This window comes from Drosophila navojoa, chromosome 2 (genome assembly GCF_054131105.1).
Source record: "Drosophila navojoa isolate 15081-1374.11 chromosome 2, UAZ_NAV_1.0, whole genome shotgun sequence".
In the NCBI taxonomy this organism is placed as follows: domain Eukaryota; kingdom Metazoa; phylum Arthropoda; class Insecta; order Diptera; family Drosophilidae; genus Drosophila; species Drosophila navojoa.
Window position 1 is genome coordinate 33,360,096 of NC_142890.1, and position 22,048 is coordinate 33,382,143.

Here is a 22,048-nt window from a genome sequence, read left to right on the forward strand (position 1 = left end):
CTTCGCGCCAGGTCTTCCTTCAAAATTGCAAATGCGTATTTCAACTATTATTATTAGCATAAAAGAAGAGAAGAAAAGAAACTCTCTAGTTCGAGCTGAACCATATTGCCCTGTCCGTTTGTGTTACATACATATATATTACATCATTGTCAAAATCCTACACCTATAGATTATTTACTAATTTTTTAATAATAAATATTTTTATAAAGGATTATGTTGAGCAATACCACATGGCCAAAATGGGGTCATTAGATCCCCATGTTTTTGCATTAGCTGAAGCTGCCTATAGAAGCATTGTTGAAGAAAAAATTAATCAGGTAAATAGTTTTTATGTATTATACGCACTATTTATTATTATTATTATTTAAAAACACGGAATGTCCCAATATTTATTGTAATATTGAATCATATAACTTAGAAGTTTGTTTTCAGAGTAAGATTATATTAAACGCTTGTTTTTTTACGTTTTAATCATAACGGAATGTCCCAATATTTATTGTAATATAGAATTAATAACTTAGAAGTTTGTTTTCAGAGTAAGATTATATTAAACGCTTGTTTTTTTACGTTTTAATCATAATAGGTTGATGGCTCTGAACTTTTCGAGCAACTCGTCATTAAACTTTCAGATTATAGTATTGTTAACGGGTGGATATGGGGGATATATACATAAATCGAATCATATAAAATGATATAAAATACATATTTACATTTAAAATTCTACATTTAAAATTTGACGACTCTAGCTCAAAATGTGTAGGAGATACGGAAGAAGGACGTTTCACAGCACATAGAGTATATATTCTTGATCAGGCCGACTAGTTGACCTGTTACAACCCTAACCGACCGTCCGTCTGTTTGAACGCCGATATCGTAGAGGATAGAAAATAGTCCTGTATACCTCATGCAGTACAAAATTGTCGCCTTTTTCGAGAATAATCGATAAATTAATTTTGTTATTTCATACTATTAGACCTGGGGACGTCAGATTTGATTTTTTATACATAGATATTGGATACCACGCATTCAAATTTCAAATTTCGCAGATAGGTTATCATGAGCATGTTTTATGAACTGGCCAAAAATGAAATGTCTACGCCTAAAACTGAATTTTCCTCAGTATTAGAACTAAACTTAGCCACTAAATTGCTGATGTGATGTGAATGAGTATTCCGCAGTAGGTTACGCTTAACTGCCTAGTTCTTACCTTGAACTCATTGAAAATGGGAAGTCAGGGTATAATGTATATAACAGGCAGAGGGGACCCGTATATCCACCCCCTCATCACTATATTTGTAAAGGGCGTATTTCAAATACGAGAGACTTGTGCTTTGGCAAATACATACATCTCTATGTTATAATCATAATCTAAAAGTAAACAATTAAGTTCCAATAGCAAGTCCGCACTGCAGCCAATGCGTGTTTATACGTGCGTGCGTATGCCTGTGTGAGTGTGCATGTGCGAATAATTATTGAAATATCAGTTGCTCGAAGGTTTCAGGGGAGCTTTCTTACTTGTTTTTAATTATATTGTGTACATAAAAATTCCTCAAAAATAATGTTATATAGTAAAAAAAGTAATATAGTTATAGCGCGCTTGCAAAAATGTATATCAAGTACCGCTTTTTATACTTGTAAATCAATTTAAATATATTTGAGTTGTATATTCTTCTTATTCTATCTTTTTTCTTCAGTTGCAAATACGCATTGCGTAAATGATGAATTAAATGTTATATTTTAAAAATAACATCATTAGTTTTAATACAATAGATTATTGAGTTGTATTTTTCAGAATGAAATACGTTTTTTTATAACTCTGTAATCAAGTAATATTCTAAATAGTTTTTATTTTTTATGTTAATTAGTCATGCCTTATTTCTGGAGAATCTGGAGCTGGAAAGACAGAGTCAACCAAATTTGTTTTGCAATACTTGTGTGCCATCACATCTAATATTTCGTCTTGGATTCAACAACAAATATTAGAAGCGAATACCATATTGGAGGCATTTGGTAAATAACCCTATTTTAGTTGTTTAATTTAAGAGGAATATAAGCATAACACATAAGACGAACTTAGCTAAATTAATATAATTGACCAACTATTATTACCTGAATCCATTAAATATGAGAAATCCGGGAAATAGTTTTTTGTAAACATGTATCCAACATGCAGACCTCATAATTATATATTATTGATTCATGAGGCTTAGTTAGGTAGTTATTTGATATGCTGGGGCAGACTCAGTCTGTACAGTGTATGTCTTCAATTTTTAGTTTTTCAGCTGTTCGCCAATGCGCTTGCCAGCGGGAGCGGCCCAAACTGAGTGGCGCTGGGAGACTACACCCAATAATTTCCGATGGATTAATTGGAGTTATCAGAGTGGTATTTTAGCGAGTATTCAGGAGAAGGAAAATAATATATGTAGTGTAAATATTTTAGTATAAATATTTGACACTATATAAGTCAATGAGTATTTTATTACATTTATATTTTAAAACAGATCGAAAATGTGATTCTTTATACCCTGAACACATTGAAAATGGGAAATCAGGGTATAATGGTTTTCTGTAAAAGTATGTAACGGGCAGAAGGAATCATCGCTAGACTCCATAAAGTATATATATTCTTGATCATGACAACGAGCTGAGTCGATATAGCCATGTCCGTCTGTCCGTCCGTCCGTCTGTATGAGTGCGTCGATCTCAGAAGATATAAAAGCTAGAGAGCTGAAATTTTGTGTGCATACTCGTGTATACCATACGCAGTACGAGTTTGCTTTATGTTTTCGATAACTCATCCGATAACTTTTTTATCGAGAATAATCGAAAAATTGATTTTGTTTTTTTCAGCCTCATTTGAACACTATTAGACCTGGAAACCTTTCGATTTACTGTGTATATACATATGATGAATACAAAGACTTTGTAATAGTTGGATATCACGCCCCCTTCGCTCCAATTGTAAAAAACGCATTTCAAATACTAGAGACTTGTGCTTTGGAATGTACATACATTTGAACATTATGTTCTGAAAGTTTCATAGAGATCGTACGTCTATAAATTAAATTATTGAGCAAATAAATTCTCATATTGCCCACACTGCAGTTGGCAGAGCACGTTTTTATACGTGCGTGAGGATGCATGTGCATGTATGTACATATATGCGTATAAAAGAAGTACAGAATAATTAGAATATCAGATGGAGGGTTCAGGGTATCTCCTAGTTGAGCAGTCTCGACTAGAGCCTTCTTACTTTTTTTTGGTTGGTTAAGGGTAGACTCTGGTCGAGCACTCTCGACTAGAGTTTTCTTATTTGTTTTATCTCTAATAGCAAGACAAACTCAAAATTACAATAAAAAAAAAAAACATACATTCTAAATTTTGGCGCATTGTAATATAACTGTTGAAGATATGGTCTTTGTTACGGGGAGTATCCGTTCATAAAGCTGTATTTCAATTATGTCCATAATTAAATTTCAAATTATCAGCCCAAACTGCATAAAAGTGCAGCATAAATATCTGATTAATTGTTGTTTTTTGTTTTGTTTTTGTTTTTTTTTTTTTTTTCAGGCAATGCTAAAACAATTCGTAATGACAATAGTTCCCGATTTGGAAAATTTATGCAAGTCTGCTTCAATGAAAAACACACGATTGAAGGTTGCGTAATACAAGATTATTTACTAGAGCAATCACGGATAACATTTCAAGGACCAGGAGAACGAAATTATCACGTCATGTATCAATTAGTAGCGCAAGGACAAAAAAACAAGGAAATGCAAGAAAATTTTTGCCTAAGACCTCCAGAATTTTACAGATATTTGAATACTTTTGAAGATATTTCAGTGGACATAAACTTAGAATCAAGGAAATTCAATGAATTAACAATGGCACTTACTGTACTGCAAATTTCGCAGTCAGATATAGACTGTATCTTTAAAGTTTTAAGCTCTATATTATGGTTGGGTAATATCGAATTTATGGATGTAGACGGTGAACGATGCGAGTTTTCGAAAAGTGATAAAGAAATTGTTGTCATATTATCTAAAATGTTGGGTCTCAGCACTGATGAGCTTAAAATGGTCTTATTGCTACGCCAGATAAACGTTCGGGGAAACATAACGGAAATTCCATTAAAGCTCCATGAAGTAAGTGGAAATATATTTTCAAATTGAACATCGTTCCGCTGAACCAATAATTCAATTTTATTTTGATTCGTAGATGGATATATATTATGAGTATGCCGTTTTGTTGTTATACAGTGAACCTATTTTCTGTGAGAAATCAAAAAACTATATATTCACAAACACTATATTCTCGATCAGGAACATGAGCTAAGTCTATTTAGGCCTGTCCATCTGTCTGTCTGTCCGTATGTATGCACGTGTAGATCTCAGAAGATATAAGAGCTAGAGAATATTATTTAGTTATCGATTCAAAATCTCATTTAACATTAGTTATTTAATTTTATCTCCTAAACTTTTTTCATGGCACATGCACGCATTTGAATAACGACCTAAACGTTTCATGAGGATAATCCATCGACAACTTATGTTATACAGGCCATGCTTGTTTATGCATGTGTGCTTATATGTGTCTGGCATATGCCTATATGTGTATTTCTTTTGTAAGGAGAAAGACGTGAAGGATTATTGAAATTTAAATTCTTCGAATAGCTAGAGCTTTCTTATTTGTTTAAAAATTAATTTGATAAAAGTAAAATTCATTGAAAATACAATTTTTGCATTCATTAAAGGCTAGAGAAAATCGACATGCGATGGCTAGAGCCTTATACTCGAAAACTTTTGCCTGGCTTGTAAATAAAATAAACATATGCACAAGTCCTGGAATGGACTTTAATCAATTTCTAGGAGTACTCGATATTTTTGGATTCGAGAATTTTACAAGGAATTCATTCGAACAACTTTGTATTAATTATACGAACGAAAAATTACACAAATTCTTTAATCATTACGTCTTTGCGTTGGAACTTTCTATAGTAAGTACAAAAAACATAATGTTATGATTCAAATATTTTTTTTTTTTCAAAAATTGGCTTGTATTGATATGGTTCTCTCTCTGAAATAACTTTTAATTTTTCGTTAGTATAATACCAAATTTTTTATACCCTGAGCCCATTGAAAATGCGAAATTAGCCTATAATGGGTTTTTTAAAAGTATGTAACCGGCAGAAGGAGGCGAGGCAGATCAGGGCGAAATCTGAGTCGATTTAGCTCTGTCCGCCTGTCTGTCCGCCGTCCGTTCGTATGTATGAACGCGCCGATCTCAGAAGGTGTTTATCACTAAAAATCGATAACTACGCCCGATATTTAATTAATGTACATACATTTCAATATTATGATTAAGTTCTGAAAATGTCATTAAGTTTTTACGTCTAGAAATGAGATTATTCAACAAATAAATTCTTATGAAATTGACAGCACTGCAGCGAAGCCCAAGCGCAGTTGCTGCTCACTGCGCAGTTAGCAGAGCGCATTTAATTCGTGCATGATTAGAACATCAGATTGGAGGGTTCAGGGCATCTCCTAGTCGATCAGTCTCGACTAGAGTCTTCTTACTTTTTATTTTGATAATATTGTAAATAAAATCTGCATCTCTTTTAGTATAAGCAAGAAGATATCAATTATACACACGTTGAGTTTAAAGATAACTCATTATGCTTGGAGCTTATAGAAAAACCTCCTCGGTGCATATTTAAACTTCTTACTGAACAATGTCACATGCCCAAGGGATCGGACTCAGCGTATTTGAATAACCTGCATTCGGAATTCGAATACAATCCTATGTACATAAAGGGCTTGGATCGTCGTCATTGGGAAACAGAGTTTGGTATTAGACACTACGCAGGAAAGGTCATTTATTCAGTTGAAGGATTTGTTGATAAAAATCGAGATATGCAACAAGATGTTCTTTTTGATTATATGAGTCGCAGTAAACACTCATTTCTTTGCGATCTTGCTAAAAGCCAGGTAAGTTATTTTTAATAGTAAAAAGACAAATGTCATTTCAGGAGCTACATCAAATCCCGCAATCAGCATATTCATTTGTATCAGTAACCATAGAACACATAGTCCGGACACGTAGAGTAAATCGTTTTGCACCTTTTTTTTGACCGGTGCGTCCCACACAACTTCGTATTTGCTCGTATAATGAACTGTTGAAAATATTTCGTTTTCGTTATTATTATTTGTGAGAAGGGTTGAAGCGTTGGTGCTCAAAATAAAATTTTTTTCGCGACGAGCGAAGTTCTGCTGCCTGTAGAAATTTTATAGCCCAGCATTTGCATTTGGTTGATATTGTGAAGTGCTTACACACACATACGTGTATGTTTGATTGCGTGTGCGCAGGGCTCGCGATGCTCACAAATTGTGGGCTATCACTTGTAGAAGCATGTATATATTTTTGATTGGTTTTCAATACATTCAAAGTTCTTTGAATAGTAACGAGTCAACATTGTTCATTTTCAAAACAGCGAGATTTGACGGGAATAACTGATTTGGCAACACTGATCAATATAGTGATCATGACTTGCGGTCTATCTGTATATCTGAACGCTTCGATCTATTAAATTAAAGCAGTGAATTTTCTTTGAAAAAATCTAATATTAACAAAGTAAATGTATTGTTAGCTTGGGGTAGGAGAGCATATTGGCCGTCCTGTACTCTGTTGCTCTGATCTCGAAATTAAACTGACGCTGATTTTGGGTTATTATCTGTATGTGGGTATTTCTTCTCGATTATTGTGCTAATAAGATACACCATTTGTAACAGCCTAACTGAGCTCTAGGCAAAGTTTTTAATAGATCAGTATGGCTCACAATGCACACAGATAAGTATTGGTAATTTTCTCTCTTCTCTTATTGGCAGCACATATCTGTGTGCCCAAAAATTACTATTGTTGAAGGTGGTGCTCGCAAAAACGGTGAGAATATTCTCATTTAATCATCAGACTTGTATTCTCGTGACGTAATCAATGGGTCCTCAAATAATCTCCTAGTTCGAAATCTCGGCAACAATATATACAGAAAACTCAATAGTTAAATGAGATTATATTTCTCGTGCTTCACCAACCATAATTTTATTTCATTATATAAAGGACCAATCGTGCTCTAATTTGATACCAAATGTTTCAACCAACCAACGGGGTACAAGCAAATCTAAATCTACAGTCAGCGATCAATTTCGTCAACAATTGCAATCCTTGATTGACGTACTTCAGAATACGAAACTATGGTAAGTTTATTTCTGCGACTGTAATTAATGTGTATAGCAAAATTAGAATTTTACTTTCAGTTATCAATTGCTAAAATAAATTCAATTATGTGACTTAATATTTGATATAGAAATGGAATGATCCGTGAAAATTAAAAAAAAAAAAAAATTAAAAATTACTAAGAACTTTATAGTCGGGCGTTACCGACTGCGAAATACTCATTCGCATCTCATCAGCAATTTATTAGGGTATAATGGTTTTGTTGAAACAGGCAGAAGGAGGCGTGGCAGACCCAACAAAGTATATATATTCTTGATCAGGGCGACAAGCTGAGTCGATATAGCCCTGCCCGTCTGTCCGTCCGTTCGTCCGTATGAGCGCCGAGAGCTCAGAAGATACCATTCATAGTTTATTTTTATTACCAATTATAATCAACGAATTGATTTAGTTTTTGTCACGATTAGACCAGAAGATTCCGATTTACTGCGTGTATACATTTAATAATTACACAGATTTTGTTAGTTACTGATTTTTGATACTACGCTTGCAATGCTCACACATTTGAGCATTAAGATCCCATTCTGAATATTTCATGAAGATAGTCCTACAAGAGAAATTATTCAAGAAATTAAGTCTTATAATATTGCTTACATATTATCCAAGTACAGTTGCTGCCAACTGCTCTTTTAGCATTATGTGTGTATCCATATAAATAATACAGAATGATTAGAATATCAGCTTGGAGGGCTCAAGGTGTCTCCTGGTCGAGCAGTCTCGACAAGAGTCATCTCATTTATAACTTTTAATATTCAAAAAAAAGGCTTTGCATTCAAATCATCTTCAATAATTAACTTTAAACATTTTACAGGTATATTCGATGTATAAAACCAAATTCTCTTAAACAAGCGAACATATACAATGATTCCTTAGTTCTCGATCAATTGAGGTACCTTGGAATCTTAGATATAATTCGAATAAGACGGGAAGGCTTTCCAATTCATCTGACTTTTTCAGAATTCACATCAAAATATAAATGTTTAATAAGAAATAAAACATGTTCTAATAGCGTTAATGACATACTGATGGTATTAAGGGAGCTTAAAGTCCCTGAAACTGAGTGGCAAATTGGAAAAACAAAAATATTTTTAAGAAGCTCTGCAATTGAGCCTTTAGAGGATGAAAGAAAAAGTATAAGATGTGCCAACTCAATAATTATACAGAAAAACTGGAGACGTTACCTAAACAATAAGTATTATATGCATGTAAAGAAATCTATACTTATTATACAGCACGCGTATAGGGGCTGGAAATTGAGAATTAAATTTTTAAGAATTCGTCGAAGCGTAATAATAATACAAAGTCGATTACGTGGTGTATTCGCAAGAGAGGTAAGAAAATACAAATGAAAACCTTTAACGTACTACTTATATAGGTTGGTCGAGGCATAGCCTATCATTATTGTTAGAATAAGTGTATTCTATTCACACTGATGTGCTTAATGTGCATGTAACTTCGGCAGCTGAACCTTATAACTAATTTAAGTTGAGTAATTCAGTATTAGTAAATTTAAAAACTAATCACTGAATAATAAGCTAATCAAACTTAAATGACAAGCCCTTTTTTAGCGGTAGTAAATAATTGAAGTCAAACCTGCGAAAAGTGCTCTCCAGATTTTACAATACGCTATAGCTTAGAAACTAATATATATAGTTTGATGATTAAATTTAATGGATTTTCTATTGTGAAATTCAAGACAGACTGCATATTTAATGGATTTCTACGCATACTGCAAATACTTTACATATATTGTAACCCAAGAATATAATCTCAAGATTGTTAGTACTATCAGTGCGTCTATTAATCTTTTTATACCCTGAACCCATGGAAAATGGGAAATCAGGGTTTTTCAGATTTACTGTGTATATACATATTATGAATACAAACATTTTGTAATCAACAGATTTTGGATACCAAGCCCCCTTCGCCCCCATTTCGTAAAAAACTTATTTCAAGTACTAGAGACTTGTGCTTTGGAATGTACACACATTTTGACCATATAATTACGCCCTGAAAATTTCATTAAGATCGTATGTTTACAAAAGAAGTTATTCACCAAGTAAATTCTCATACTATTGCCCACACTGCAGCGCAGCCCAAGCGCAGTCGCTGCTTACTGCGCAGTTAGCAGAGCGCGGGCTCGTGAGGGTGGATGCATGTGTATGTATGTGTGCATGCATAAAAGAAGTGCAGAATGATAAGAATATCAGCTTGGAGGGTTCAGGGTATCTCCTAGTCGAGCAGTCTCGACTAGAGTCTTCTTACTTGTTTACTTTTATTTATTTATTTTTTTTTTTAATTTTTATTTCCACATCGCCAGATAAAATGTACTTTTTAATATTTTGAACTTTCCAATGCAATTAATAACTTACGTAACGTGTTAAATTAATAGTATAAATATTTCATAGGTGGCAACTGCTTTACGTGAAATGCGTCGTGTTGATGAAGAAATGAAAAAGCGCGAAAGAATCACATTTGAAACTTCTACGAATGATTGCTTGGCTATTGAAGATTGTGAAAGGTAATTAAATATATTTTACCAGTTTACTATACTATATACTACTACTATATCTAATATATATGATAATTACTGTTATATAAATATAATATATACTAGTATATTTAATTATAGGGTCGCGAAATAAGTAAAGGGAGACTAAGCCTAAGACTATAAATAAATAAATATGCAAGCATAGGCACGCATTGGCTTACTATGGAATATTAATTACTTAATAACTTTTCTTGTTGATGGACTTGTCGATGTTCCATGAAAGATCGTGATCGTGAAATTGCGTGTATGTGCCAAAGCACAATGCTCTATATGTGTGAGGGGGTGAAAATAGGGATAGCGGTAAATTGACAAAATCGAAATTTTTAAAAAGAGTTTAGCTTTAAAAATCGATAACTATTCCCGATATTTTATTATCGATTAAAAACATTTTTAATCAAGGCAGATGCCTAGCTAATTGTGAATGATTTTTAATTTTTTCAAATTTGTCAATTATTCGGTTAAGTCAATCGACGTTAAAGAAATAACAACATGTTTGGCCAATTAATAAACGTACGTGCTACAGCTACAACAGTTTACGTGTGAACACATACATTCAAACTTTTAATAGCACATTCTTAGAATCACATCAGCAGATATTGTGGTTTAGACTTGCTAGATGGCGCTGCAGCAGTGAATCTATTTCAGTTTTGCCCTTAGAAATTCAAACAGTGAGGTGGCGTCGTGGTAAAAGGCGCGGCGCTCGATCGTTCAAACCCAGGGCGCGTCGAAGTTCTTTTTTTTTAATTGTTTCAAAAATTATATATATATGATTAAATGAGTTTTCTATTTCTCTTATATATTTTTTATAAAAATCGAAATTTAAATTTTAACCATACTATATGTACGTTTTTATTAGTTTGGTTGTTCTTGCACATTATTAGAATCACATCAGTAGTTAGTTTGGCTTAGATTTGGTAGTTGGCGCTGCAGCAGTGAATCTATTTCAGTTTTTTCATTGAAATTTCGAACAGTGAGGTGACGTCGTGCTAAAAGGCGTCGTGCCAGGGCGCGTCGTAGCTCTTATATTAAAATTTCAAAATTTTTATACATTTTATTAAATGAGTTTTCTATTTCATTTATATTTTGAAATACATCGAAATTGAAATTTTAAACATACTAAATTTGCGTTTTTATTAGTTTGGTTCAGGATAGTATCTAGTCGAGCATTCTCGACTAGAGTTTTCTTACTTGCTCTACCCTGAACCCATTGAAAATGGGAAATCAGGGTATAATGGTTTTGTTAAAATTATGTAACGGGCAGAAGGAATCATCGCAGACCTCTTAAAGTATATATATTATTGATCAAGACGACGAGCTGAGTTGATATAGCCCTGTCCGTCTGTCCGTGTATCCATCCGTCCGTCCGGCAGAAGGAGACGTAGCAGATCCCATTAAGTATATATATATTCTTGATCAGGGCGACGAGCTGAGTCGATATAGCCTTGTCTGTCTGTCCTTTCGTCCGTATGAGTGCGTCGATCTCAGAAGATACAAAAGCTAGAGAAGCTGAAATTTGGCATGCATACATAGTACAGAATGATTAGAATATCAGATTGAAGGTTTCAATGTATCTCCTAGTCGAGCAGTCTCGACTAGAGCCTTCCTACTTGTTATGCCCATTCATCAAAGTGAAATGAGTATATTGGTTTTCCGCAATGTCCGTCTATATCTGCGCTTATTAGGGTCGTGGCAAATCGGATTAAACTATCTCCTAGAGTAATAAAGCTAGAACGTTAAAATTTCGTGAGCTAATGTTATGTTAATGATTCTATAAAGATTAATCAAATAATTATATGTCTACGCCCACCAGGGGCGTGGCAAATCGGACCTGAAGATATAGTGATTTTTAAAATTCAGCTTTATTTTGGACACTATTGATGCTAGAAACCTCAGGTTTGGTATATATACTAGGGTTGACCTCCCAAGGCGAAAAAGGTTTGATGAATATATGTCCCTATAGGCAAACAAACCGCAATACCGCAACACCCTTCATTATTTGGGCGTAAGCATCCAAATTATGCAGTTAGTTTACCGTTATCTTGTTCTATAAGCTGGCCAAAAATGAAGTGTCTACGCCCAGCACGGTATTCCTACGGAATTCGAGCAAAACGTTACTAAACCGCTGATGCGGTGTGCACAATGGTACAAATATCCTGTAAATTATGTTCGGATGTTATTTTAGTGCAAATTCTTTCCTGAAACTGTTGTACTGTTGATTTCCAATACACTGCTTCTGGAAATAAAAACTTGTTATAAATTCTGCAGCTCTTGAATTTAAAACTTTGATTTGTGCGTATTTTGAGAATTGATCAATTATTGTTAATATTCATTCTTCTTTCCTGTTATGTACATATCTATTTGAATGACCTCGCCTGGAAATTTGGGGATTGGTGTTTTTTGGATCTTAAAATCGTATATATATCGTATTTTGACTCTCTGCATGTTAGTCATGACTTTGTAGAAGAAGAATTTTTTTTCAGAATTTTAATATTATTATACCCTGAACCCATTGAAAATGGGTATAATGGTTTTGTTAAAATATATGTAACAGGCGTGGCAGACCCCACAGAGTATACGAGCCCAAACCACTATTAATTCGAACAGCATGTTTTTTTTGCAGTGCGCAATGTTTAACACACTATATTGTCAATACTACTAAAGATAACACATACCAATGCATTTCGTCTTAAAGAGAATTTTATTCTCTTCATGATGAAAAAAAAAAATAATGCTCTCTTTGCAACAACAACAAAAATATGAGTAATTTATTAAAAAGGTATACTTAAGAGATAAGAAAATATTGACCACTATTAATTCGAACGCTGCGTAATGTGATTTACTATCATACTCAAAACAATAATTTAATTATTATTAGAATTGTGTAACGTCGCCCTTGGCCTGAATTACACATTTAACTCGTTTCGGCATTGATTTTAACAAATTTTTGCAATGCTCTTGAGAAATTGAGCCCCACATCTCTTGCAACTTGATTTTCAAATCAGCAATATTCCGTAGTGGCTCATTTCGAAGCTGGTTTTTCATTAGCCACCAAATATTTTCAATTGGGCTTAGATCTGGACTATTTGCTGGCCAATCTAAAACCTCCATTTGATTAGATTGCAGCCAATTTTTGGTTCCCTTAGCTGTGTGCGATGATGCTCCGTCCTGCTGAAAAGTGAATTCACCACAATCTGATAGTTTTGGTATTGATGGCAACAAACTATCTTGTAAAATATTAATATATTTTTCAGCATTGAGTGTCCCTTCAATGAAATGAAGTCTTCCTAATCCCTTGGCAGACATACATCCCCATACCATAATGCTCGCAGGAAACTTTGTTGTTCTTTTAAGGCAGTCTTTATGATATGTTTCTGACTTTTTACGGATGACGCGTTTTCTCGTATCGCCGACACTAACATCAAATTTAGCTTCATCGCTGAATATGATGGTATCCCATTGCCTTTGAGTCCAAGACATCCTTTCCCGAGCCCATTGCAAACGCTTCTTTTTGTGACGAAGCGTAAGCAAGGGTTTTTCCTTGGCCTACGAGTAAGATTACGAGTAATTTATTGGGTACGATGCACAGCTAATAACAAAACATACTTTATAAAAACCATATCCAATACTTTTTAATTGCAGTCGAGTCCACTCTCGGTGGACAGTTTTGCCAATTGTCTGCGACCACTCAGAAGCCAAATTTCTTAAAGATTGGCGACGATCAGCCTTAACAATTTTGGCCAGTTGTCTTTTGTCGCGCGGTGTTATTGCTGATGTTCGGCCTCTATTCGCAATGTTATTTTCAATATTCCCATTTTTTTTGAAAATTTGTATCACCCCATGCACAGACGACTTAGGCAAATTTAATTGCTTGCTTATCTCCGTAAGTGTCTTTCCAGATTTAAAATAATCCCTAATCAATACTCTGATTTCTTTACAAATTGGTTTACCACGCACCATCGTTGCTAAACTTTCACTGATCTGCAGCAATTCTAATATTTTTTTGCATGCTGTATTGTGACATTATTTGCAGATCATAACTAGATAGTGATTCCGTTACATTAGATTCCGTTACATTAGTTGCTTTTGTTTTGCTGTTCTTGAGATTAAGGTAAGCTTACGCAGCGTTCGAATTAATAGTGGTCAATTTTTTCTTATCTCTTAAGTATACCGTTTTAGTAAATTACTCATATTTTTGTTGTTGTTGGAAAGAGAGCATTATTTTTTTTTTCATCATGAAAGAGAATAAAATTCTCTTTAAGACGAAATGCATTGGTATGTGTTATCTTTAGTAGTATTGACAATATAGTGTGTTAAACATTGCGCACTGCAAAAAAAACATGCTGTTCGAATTAATAGTGGTTTGGGCTCGTATATATTTTTGATTAGGACGACGAGCTGAGTCGATTTAGCCCTGTCCGTCTGTCTGTCCTTCCGTCCGTCCGTCTATCCGTATGCTTGAACGCGTCGATTTCAGAAGATACAAGAGCTAGAGACTTGAATTTTTTTTAAATGTCCACCAAAAATCGATAAATCGTCCCGTTATTTTGTTATCGATAAAAAACCTTATCGAAAAATAGTTATAAAATTATATCTCCTACATCTTCAAGCTAGAGTCTCCAAATTTAAAATATATATTAAAATATATATTTATTTTATAAAATTTCGATTTTCGTTGAAATTTACCCCCCACTTTTATATCTACCACCATCCATTATGATAACGTTCTGAAAGTTTCGTTAAGATTGTACGTCCAGAAATTAAATTATTCAACATATAAGTCCTCATAATATTTCCAACATTGCAGCGCAACCCAAGCGCATTCGCCTGTGTATGTGAGTGTGTTTATGTGAATTAGTATGGAAATATCAGGGTTCAGGGGATCTCGTAGTCGAGCAGTCTCGACTAGAGCTTTCTTACTTGTTTTTTGATGCATTTTTGTGGGCTGTTCTATTCTATGTTGAGCCATATTCATCTTTTTGTGTTCATCAGTGGTTGTAATGTCTTAATTTTATTTTGCTTATATCGTGTTTTAGAATTAGAGGTCTGAAGGACATTTCTGATATTTGGTTTTCGACTTCTGTCTTATTTCGTTTTCGCATGGTGCTTCGGCGACACCTTCCTCCGCTGCAGCAACTTCAGCCTGTTCGCTCATACAATACTTGTATGCCTCATCTTCGGCGATGTATGAATATACATATGTAAAAGACAATACGATATAATTTAGCTTATTATTTATTAATTTAATGCCAAGTCTGTGGTAGCTGTTGAGGCAACTTTATTTCGATGCGAGAGCGACAAATATGTAAGTTTTGCGCGAATAAAGACAATTTTTCTACAGAGTTTAAAAATATAAGTATGGAGGAGCGATATATGTGCTTTTTAGCGGTCTTCACTACTGCATCCCAAAGGCCATCAAAATATGGCGAACAAGGAGATAAGAATCGAAGCTGTTGTTGATGCAGTAGTTGTGAACTTGCGACCTATTGCAATCTTTCTCAGATCTGTCTCAGATCCGCCAACTCGTTTCGTGCACCCATAAAGTTGGTAGCGTTTGTCTGACCAAATGCGTCTTGGAATGAAAAACTTGAGGGCGCCCAAGAAAACAGCTGGCGACAGATCCGGTTACAACTGAGCTCTTTGAACAAGACGACTTAATAGGAATGATCCTTAACGCAGATCACCCGATGATAACTCAGGAATTTTATGAACATAGCCAAAAATGCGTTTCATTATTCCGAATGAATTTTGTGTACTTGAATGCCAACAAGATATCTACATGCTCTGTCGAAAACAAAATTATTTGAGGCATTTCAGGTAGCCAAGACCTCCAACGGTGCTGCTCCATTGGTTAATATATCATTATTCATTATTCATTTGCCGACCGTGAGCCGATGTTAGCGAAAAACATATTGAATTAGGACGGCTCCGATACCTTTATACACCTATACATGTTACCAATATCACGCCTCAAATTTAAGAGCCGACGTCTGGCCTGCAAATAAGAGTCGCCCAAAGATTCCACGCCTTGCTTTTTCAGCAAGCAGACTAAATATTCTGAACTAAATATTCCCTGAACCCCATCGACGATGAGTTGCGTTGAAATGCTGCTGACAATGGAGCTTCTCTGTTAACTTGGCGTTAGGCTCGAAAGCGTTCTTCACTTCCCAAAATTGACGAACCAAATCATAAAAACCGAGTGCTGTGATTAGTATCATTGGAAGCTCTTTGAGTTGCGATGAACGACAATAGTTTAGGGGCCGATTGCCCGCCACCTGAAATGATACAGCCGTTTTTTTAAAACATAATTTCCGATGAGAAGATGCGCTGTTACTTATAGAATAAGGGATCAGCTAGCTGTATGTTTCCAACTATTATCAAATATTATAGCGCTGATTAGAAGCACAACATCAGACTAATGAGACGAAATGCAATATATTGTAATTCAATATGGTGCTTCGATTGATAAGTGCGGCAGGTTGCAATTTGCAATATTTCAACTGGTGTCCCTTTCCTAGGCAATTTAGGTACAGAGCGGGTCTCTTGGCCTCCTTATGTCGTGCAATTGGTGGCAATTGTTCAAAGCGCTTACAGTGAAATATCATGTGGCTCGTGTATTCGCAAAGGACATAAAGAGTCTTAGAAGACATGGGAGTCTTAGAAGCAACACATAATGATCTTAAGTTTACTCACGATCTTCTCTAACTTGCCAATCTGACCATCCGGCAAAACTTGTTCCAAGCAAAACTTGCAAGAACGTTGACAACTTGGCCCACGATGGTAACTCATAAGCCATTCCTCCCATTTGGCCTTAGAGCTCATATACAATTGCTGCAACACTGTTTGCACAATGACACAATCAGCAACTTCTTCCCGCGTTGCACGAAAGTGAGATGTGGCTTTATCCCCCAGCTGCCTAAGCCTGCCCACAGATACGTCTTCATTCTCAAGCCCAAATTTCGCTCTGATGTGTGCCTGTAAAATAAAACGTTTATTATTAAATCGAGGTTGAAGAATAACCAGTGCGACGAAATAGTTAGGCTTATTTATTTCCAATGAGCTGATGAAATCCAATGCAGCACCAGTCAAGCAGGGTCGTAGATGCTGAAACTTAATAGGGCTGATATCAAGATCAGAATTATGAGCGTTTTGAACGTAAACAATAAGTTTTCCAACGTACTATATATTTTACTAAATTTTGGCAACTCCAACTGCGGCAAACTTGACGGATTTTCCATATCGAGCTCTATATGAGTCAAGCTTTCTTTCGAAGAAAGCTGTTGATTTGGCCGACTACTCAGCTCACGTTGAAGCAAAACTTTAAACTGCACCGCTTCGAAATTCGACTCTAGTTTAGTGATAGAGTCTAAAAGCAATATTTCACAAAAATCCATATAACATAATTTATCCGCATCGAATTCGTCATTTCAAGCCCATCGGAAAATGCATTCGTTTTAAGGTTTAAATAATTGACCTGGGTCGCTTGATCAGCACTCAATGCTAAGTTATTTATTTTAGTCACAAATTTAGTCAATTACTAAGGTTAATGTTAATGTACTATCTAATAATTATGCACATCTAATTTTGCTGAAACTTTTATGTGCAAGCCCACTGAACATACAATTGCATACACTGCTATATGCAGTCCGAACTAAATGTCAATGTTTTATAAGGTTGTGTCACAACGAAATTGTTAATGTACTATATTTCACAAATGTTTATAAATTTCACTGTTGAACGACGACGAAGTAGAGTAATAACTTATAACTCCAATCATTTACGAAAGCCCAAATAAAAGCCAACACATTTTAATTTAGGTTATTTATTATAAATGTATAACCTAGTCTGTGGTAGCTGTTTAGGCAAAGTTATTTCGATGCGAGAGGGAATATGTATTTGTGGTTGAATGTGTACATATGTGTTGCGCGAATGAAGACAATTTTAGTACAGAGTTTAAGAGAATATAAGTAAGGAGTAAGGAGTAAGTATATAATTAACAGAGCAGCTGAAATTCACGTATGTATGTTTTATGCTTTGCTATGTGCAGAAGGCGAATACATAAGAAACTTATTTACTATTAAGAACAATTATTAGCTGCTGCGCCAACACCCAGAAAATTCTTTTGAAACTCTTACGTCTGGCAACTTGTTTAATTAGTTCCATGTATTCGGGAAATAACGCCAATTAGAAATTCGTAGGGGTGTTTTTAATAAAAAAAAAAAAATTTTTTCTTTCCGAGGTTACCATCGACACGATGGTGCCAACTGTGGTGACGATCAATGCGCTTTCTCGGCGCGCGTGGCCAGAATTTGCTTGGCCAAGTGCATTGATCTGACTGCTGACGGTTGCGGTTGCGTTACTGTTTTGTTGCGTTGACATGGCACATGTCTCAAAAGTGCATGGACTTGGGCCGTGATATAATTGGATCGGTGCAATGCCCTTTTGTAGGATCTTTCGTTTACGCAGTAATAATAATGATTTTTTACGATGGTAATTGCTTTACCCAAAATATTCAATACAAATGTTTTTAATTTTAACTTGTTGAATTTCCATTTCAGATTAGTACAAACAGAAATGAAGGTGCTTACTAATATGGCGGAGTACATGAATAATAGAATAGGAAAATCAATGGACAAAAACACAGTTTCTGAAAAAAATCCCACTGATGATGGATCTGTGAAAAACTTAGACACGGTGGATTTAGATAATTTGTTTGCATTCTTGACAGACGGAACAACCGTACCAACTAATTCAGTAATTGAAGAAATAAATGATACCATGAATAGTTTGGTACAAGATCTTGATGGCGAAGTAAGTAACTATTATGAACCCTTAACCCATTGCTAAATGTAACCGACCGATCGAACGACGAGCTAAGTCGATATATCTTCGACGTTATAATATGTTGATATAAGGGCTTGAAACATATTTCCTACGCCACTGCGCATCGCGACACAGTTTGCTTCCCATAATCTTTTTATACCCTGAACCCATTGAAAACAGGAACCCATTGAGAACAGGGGTATAATGGTTTTGTTGAATTGTATGGAACATGTAGAAGGAGACAGATCCCACAAAGTATATATATTCTTGATCAGGGCGAGCTAAGCCGATTTAGCCCTGTCCGTCTGTGAGTATATTTGAACTCGTCGATCTCAAAAGATATAAGAGTTAATGACTTCATTTTTATCTAATATCCGTATCGAGTGTATCGAAAAAGCATCCCGTTATTTTGTTATCGATAAAAACCTTATCGAATATCAGTTATAAACTTATATCTCCTAAATCTTTAAAGCTATATTCAACATTTTAAATATGTCCCCCACCTCTACACCTTGAATGAATATTCTCGATAAAAATATATCGTATAGCTTTTTTTTTTCTTAGATCTCGGCGTTCATATGGACGGACGGACATTGTTATATCTATTCAGCTTCTTCCAACGTTTCATTCTGCATGTTGCCTACATTTTAGCAAAAAAATTATACCCTGATTTACTATTTTCAATGTTTTCAGGGTATAATAAATAAATAGCAAACATAACTAAATTATTAATAAATATATTATCTTTTAGATTGAGACTTGTATGCAAAAGGAACCACTAAATAACGTAGATACTGAAAACAAGGATATGTTGCCAATTTCATCACTACCTGAACCCTTAATGGCTCCACCTCCACCTCCAGTAAATAGCATCAAAATTACATCTCAAAATATGAAAGCGGAACCTATATATGAAGCACTGACACATTCAAAACAAATTGAGCATACTACAGATATAAATATAACTTTACCATTATCCACACGAGGAAAAGAAACCGGTATAAAACTGATAAAATCATTGACACCTGTAGAAAATGAGCGTGAACAAAGAAGAAAGTTCAGAGTTGAAAAAAAATTACAAGAAATGCATCAAAATGATATTCAAAATGAGGTTTACAACAATGACTCACGTTATAATATTTTGAATTTCGCCGAACATTTTTTTAATGCTCATGAGCGTTTTGTAGATGGAACTTTAATTTCAACAATAACTAGAAAAGGCAAGAAGGCTATGGATGTAGTACCAAAACATGAAATGATAACTTTTACTAGAGCTGAAAAAATTGCAACATCACATATACACATGTATGATCCTGAAAACATTTCTCTATCTTGTAATATATTTCGAGTAAGTACATTCACTAATAAAGGTATTGTATTCGGTGAGGGTCGCGTTATCAAATTGCTCGCCTATGGTCTCAAAACAGTAACATCGATATACAAAATTCCCTGAAAATTCAATGCTGCTCAACACAAATTATAAATTAGGTTTCGCCCATATGCTTACGTCCATAAGCCATGAGCAGTTTTTTTTTTTAAATCTTTTAATTTTTAGAAGCTATAACAATATATTTAGTCTATATATTTTTATATAAATTTTACAAATATTAATAAATGAACTACTAAAACAGCTCGACTACGGGATCCCCTCAACCCTTATTGCCTGTACGTACGCCTGCCTCTTACTTCCGCATTTATTGTGTTCGTCATTTCAATGCGAAGACTTCCTTTTCCAGCCGTCAGCATTCACCAACATTCTACTAAAAGACATCTACAGTTGTTTCCAGAAGGTAACTTTACTGTCCTTTGAGTCCCTCTCAGGTTTTTGCTTACTGGAATTTCTATTTCGGTTTCCATCTATGTATAGGTTTACTAGAACACGATTGGGGTGCATTATCCGATCTACAATTTGCTCGGATCCAAGGGTTACGTCCACTAACGATAGCCATAATTTTAAGACTTCTAGAGCTAGACCAGGGCATTCCCCAATACTGCTTGTGCATTCAGATCATCTGACACAATAAATGGCTGCCGTCGATACTTGATTGTGCACGTAAACGTACGCAGCTTCCTTTATTGCTTTCTAGTAGCAGCTGTTCCCTGCTACTGGGTATCTCTATGACAGTGTGAATTCTGAATATTTTGCACCAGTACAAATGCAGCATTTTGGAGGTTTTTTTCTGTCATGTTGTAGCCTGCTTATTTGCTCGAGGCTGTTCGGGCCAGGGACTTTTATGCATAAGTTCTGTACTGTCGCTGTAGGCTTTAACTCGGTTACCGCAACGCTTTTCTTAACGGTAGCCTTTCAATCCGGTCGTAACTTCTCCTCTTTGCTCAGCTCTACATTGAGTGCCCCGGATCGGGTTTTTCTTATACAGCTACGAAAAATAAAATATCCAGAGTTTGAGGAGTTCTCCTGGACACATTTATCAATGTATTGATATAATTTTTTCACTCAGATAAGCAGAAATTAATTAGTTATTACGGCAAAAAAGAATTATCACAAAAATATTCATAGTTTTTATATAATTCAAAAATTCTCAAAAAAGCCGAAAAAATGCCGAAAAAATAATAGCACCACTTTTTCATTTTGCGCTAAAAATTATTTAAAAAATTAAAATGAGTAAAAACTTTTAATTTATAGTTAATGACAAATGAAAATAAATATACTCCCTTAAGTTTAGCATTTGTTTATTTTGCCTTTGTTAGCAATTAGGGCTGCTCAACGCCCAGACATGGATTCAACCAAGTCCTTACATCGTTTAAAGGGAATTTTAGCTCAGGACTCCTGAACGACTTCCCAAAACTTCTTTGCATTGCTTGTATTACATTCAGAAACTATTTTCTGTCATCTGCCCACAAATTTTCAATTAGATTTAGGTCCGCCGGCTGTGCAGGTTAGTCGATTGAGTTCTCCTGGAACCATTCCTTCGCTTTCCTTGGGGTCATTGTCTTTCTGGAAGACCCATTTTCACCTTTCCACCAAACATTATCTTTTTACTTTCATCAAACCAAAGAATGTTGCTCTATTCCTGCGCAGACCAATATTTGTGATCCTTTGCCAATGCCTTCCGTTTAGAAATGTGTTTTTTATTCAAATATGCTACTTTTCTTGAACGAAAAGCATTTAAATCGTAATGTTTTAAGTTTTTCCGTACTGTTTGGTCTATTGCTGATATGTTTAGGTCCTTTTTCAGTTGAGTAGCCGACTTAATAGGATCTTTTTTACTCACGCGAATGAGTCAAGTCATATGTTGCTAGGTCAGAACTCAACGCTGTCCGCATTTTTCATCATTTTTTTTTTTATGGATTAATGCATGGTGGATCTTTTTATGTGAATAACCCATCAAACGACCAACTTTCCTGTGAAAATTTCGAGCCGAAATCAAC

General features: G+C 34.9%; 1 protein-coding gene, 1 long non-coding RNA gene and 1 pseudogene across 2 annotated transcripts in view; 1 reads left to right on the forward strand and 2 right to left on the reverse strand.

Moving 5' to 3' along the window:
- LOC108658545 (unconventional myosin-VIIa-like) overlaps positions 1-8,307 on the forward strand; it is a 35,739-nt gene extending 27,432 nt beyond the window's left edge. Inside the window, exons 4-9 of the mRNA XM_089261160.1 lie at positions 210-317; positions 1,866-2,010; positions 3,571-4,145; positions 4,754-4,996; positions 5,622-5,987; positions 8,099-8,307. Coding sequence (XP_089117286.1) covers positions 210-317; positions 1,866-2,010; positions 3,571-4,145; positions 4,754-4,996; positions 5,622-5,987; positions 8,099-8,131 — 1,470 coding nt within the window. The 3' untranslated portion in view covers positions 8,132-8,307. The remainder of the gene's footprint in view (positions 1-209; positions 318-1,865; positions 2,011-3,570; positions 4,146-4,753; positions 4,997-5,621; positions 5,988-8,098) is intronic.
- Positions 8,308-12,656: 4,349 nt separating this feature from the next.
- Positions 12,657-14,347, reverse strand: LOC149092502 (uncharacterized). The gene is made up of 2 exons (XR_016197694.1): positions 13,442-14,347; positions 12,657-13,381 (listed from the first exon to the last, which is right to left on the reverse strand). It is a non-coding gene; the product is annotated as an uncharacterized LOC149092502 (long non-coding RNA).
- Positions 14,348-16,492: 2,145 nt separating this feature from the next.
- LOC149092503 (uncharacterized) lies at positions 16,493-17,342 on the reverse strand (annotated as a pseudogene).
- Between the last annotated feature and the right edge of the window lie 4,706 nt (positions 17,343-22,048).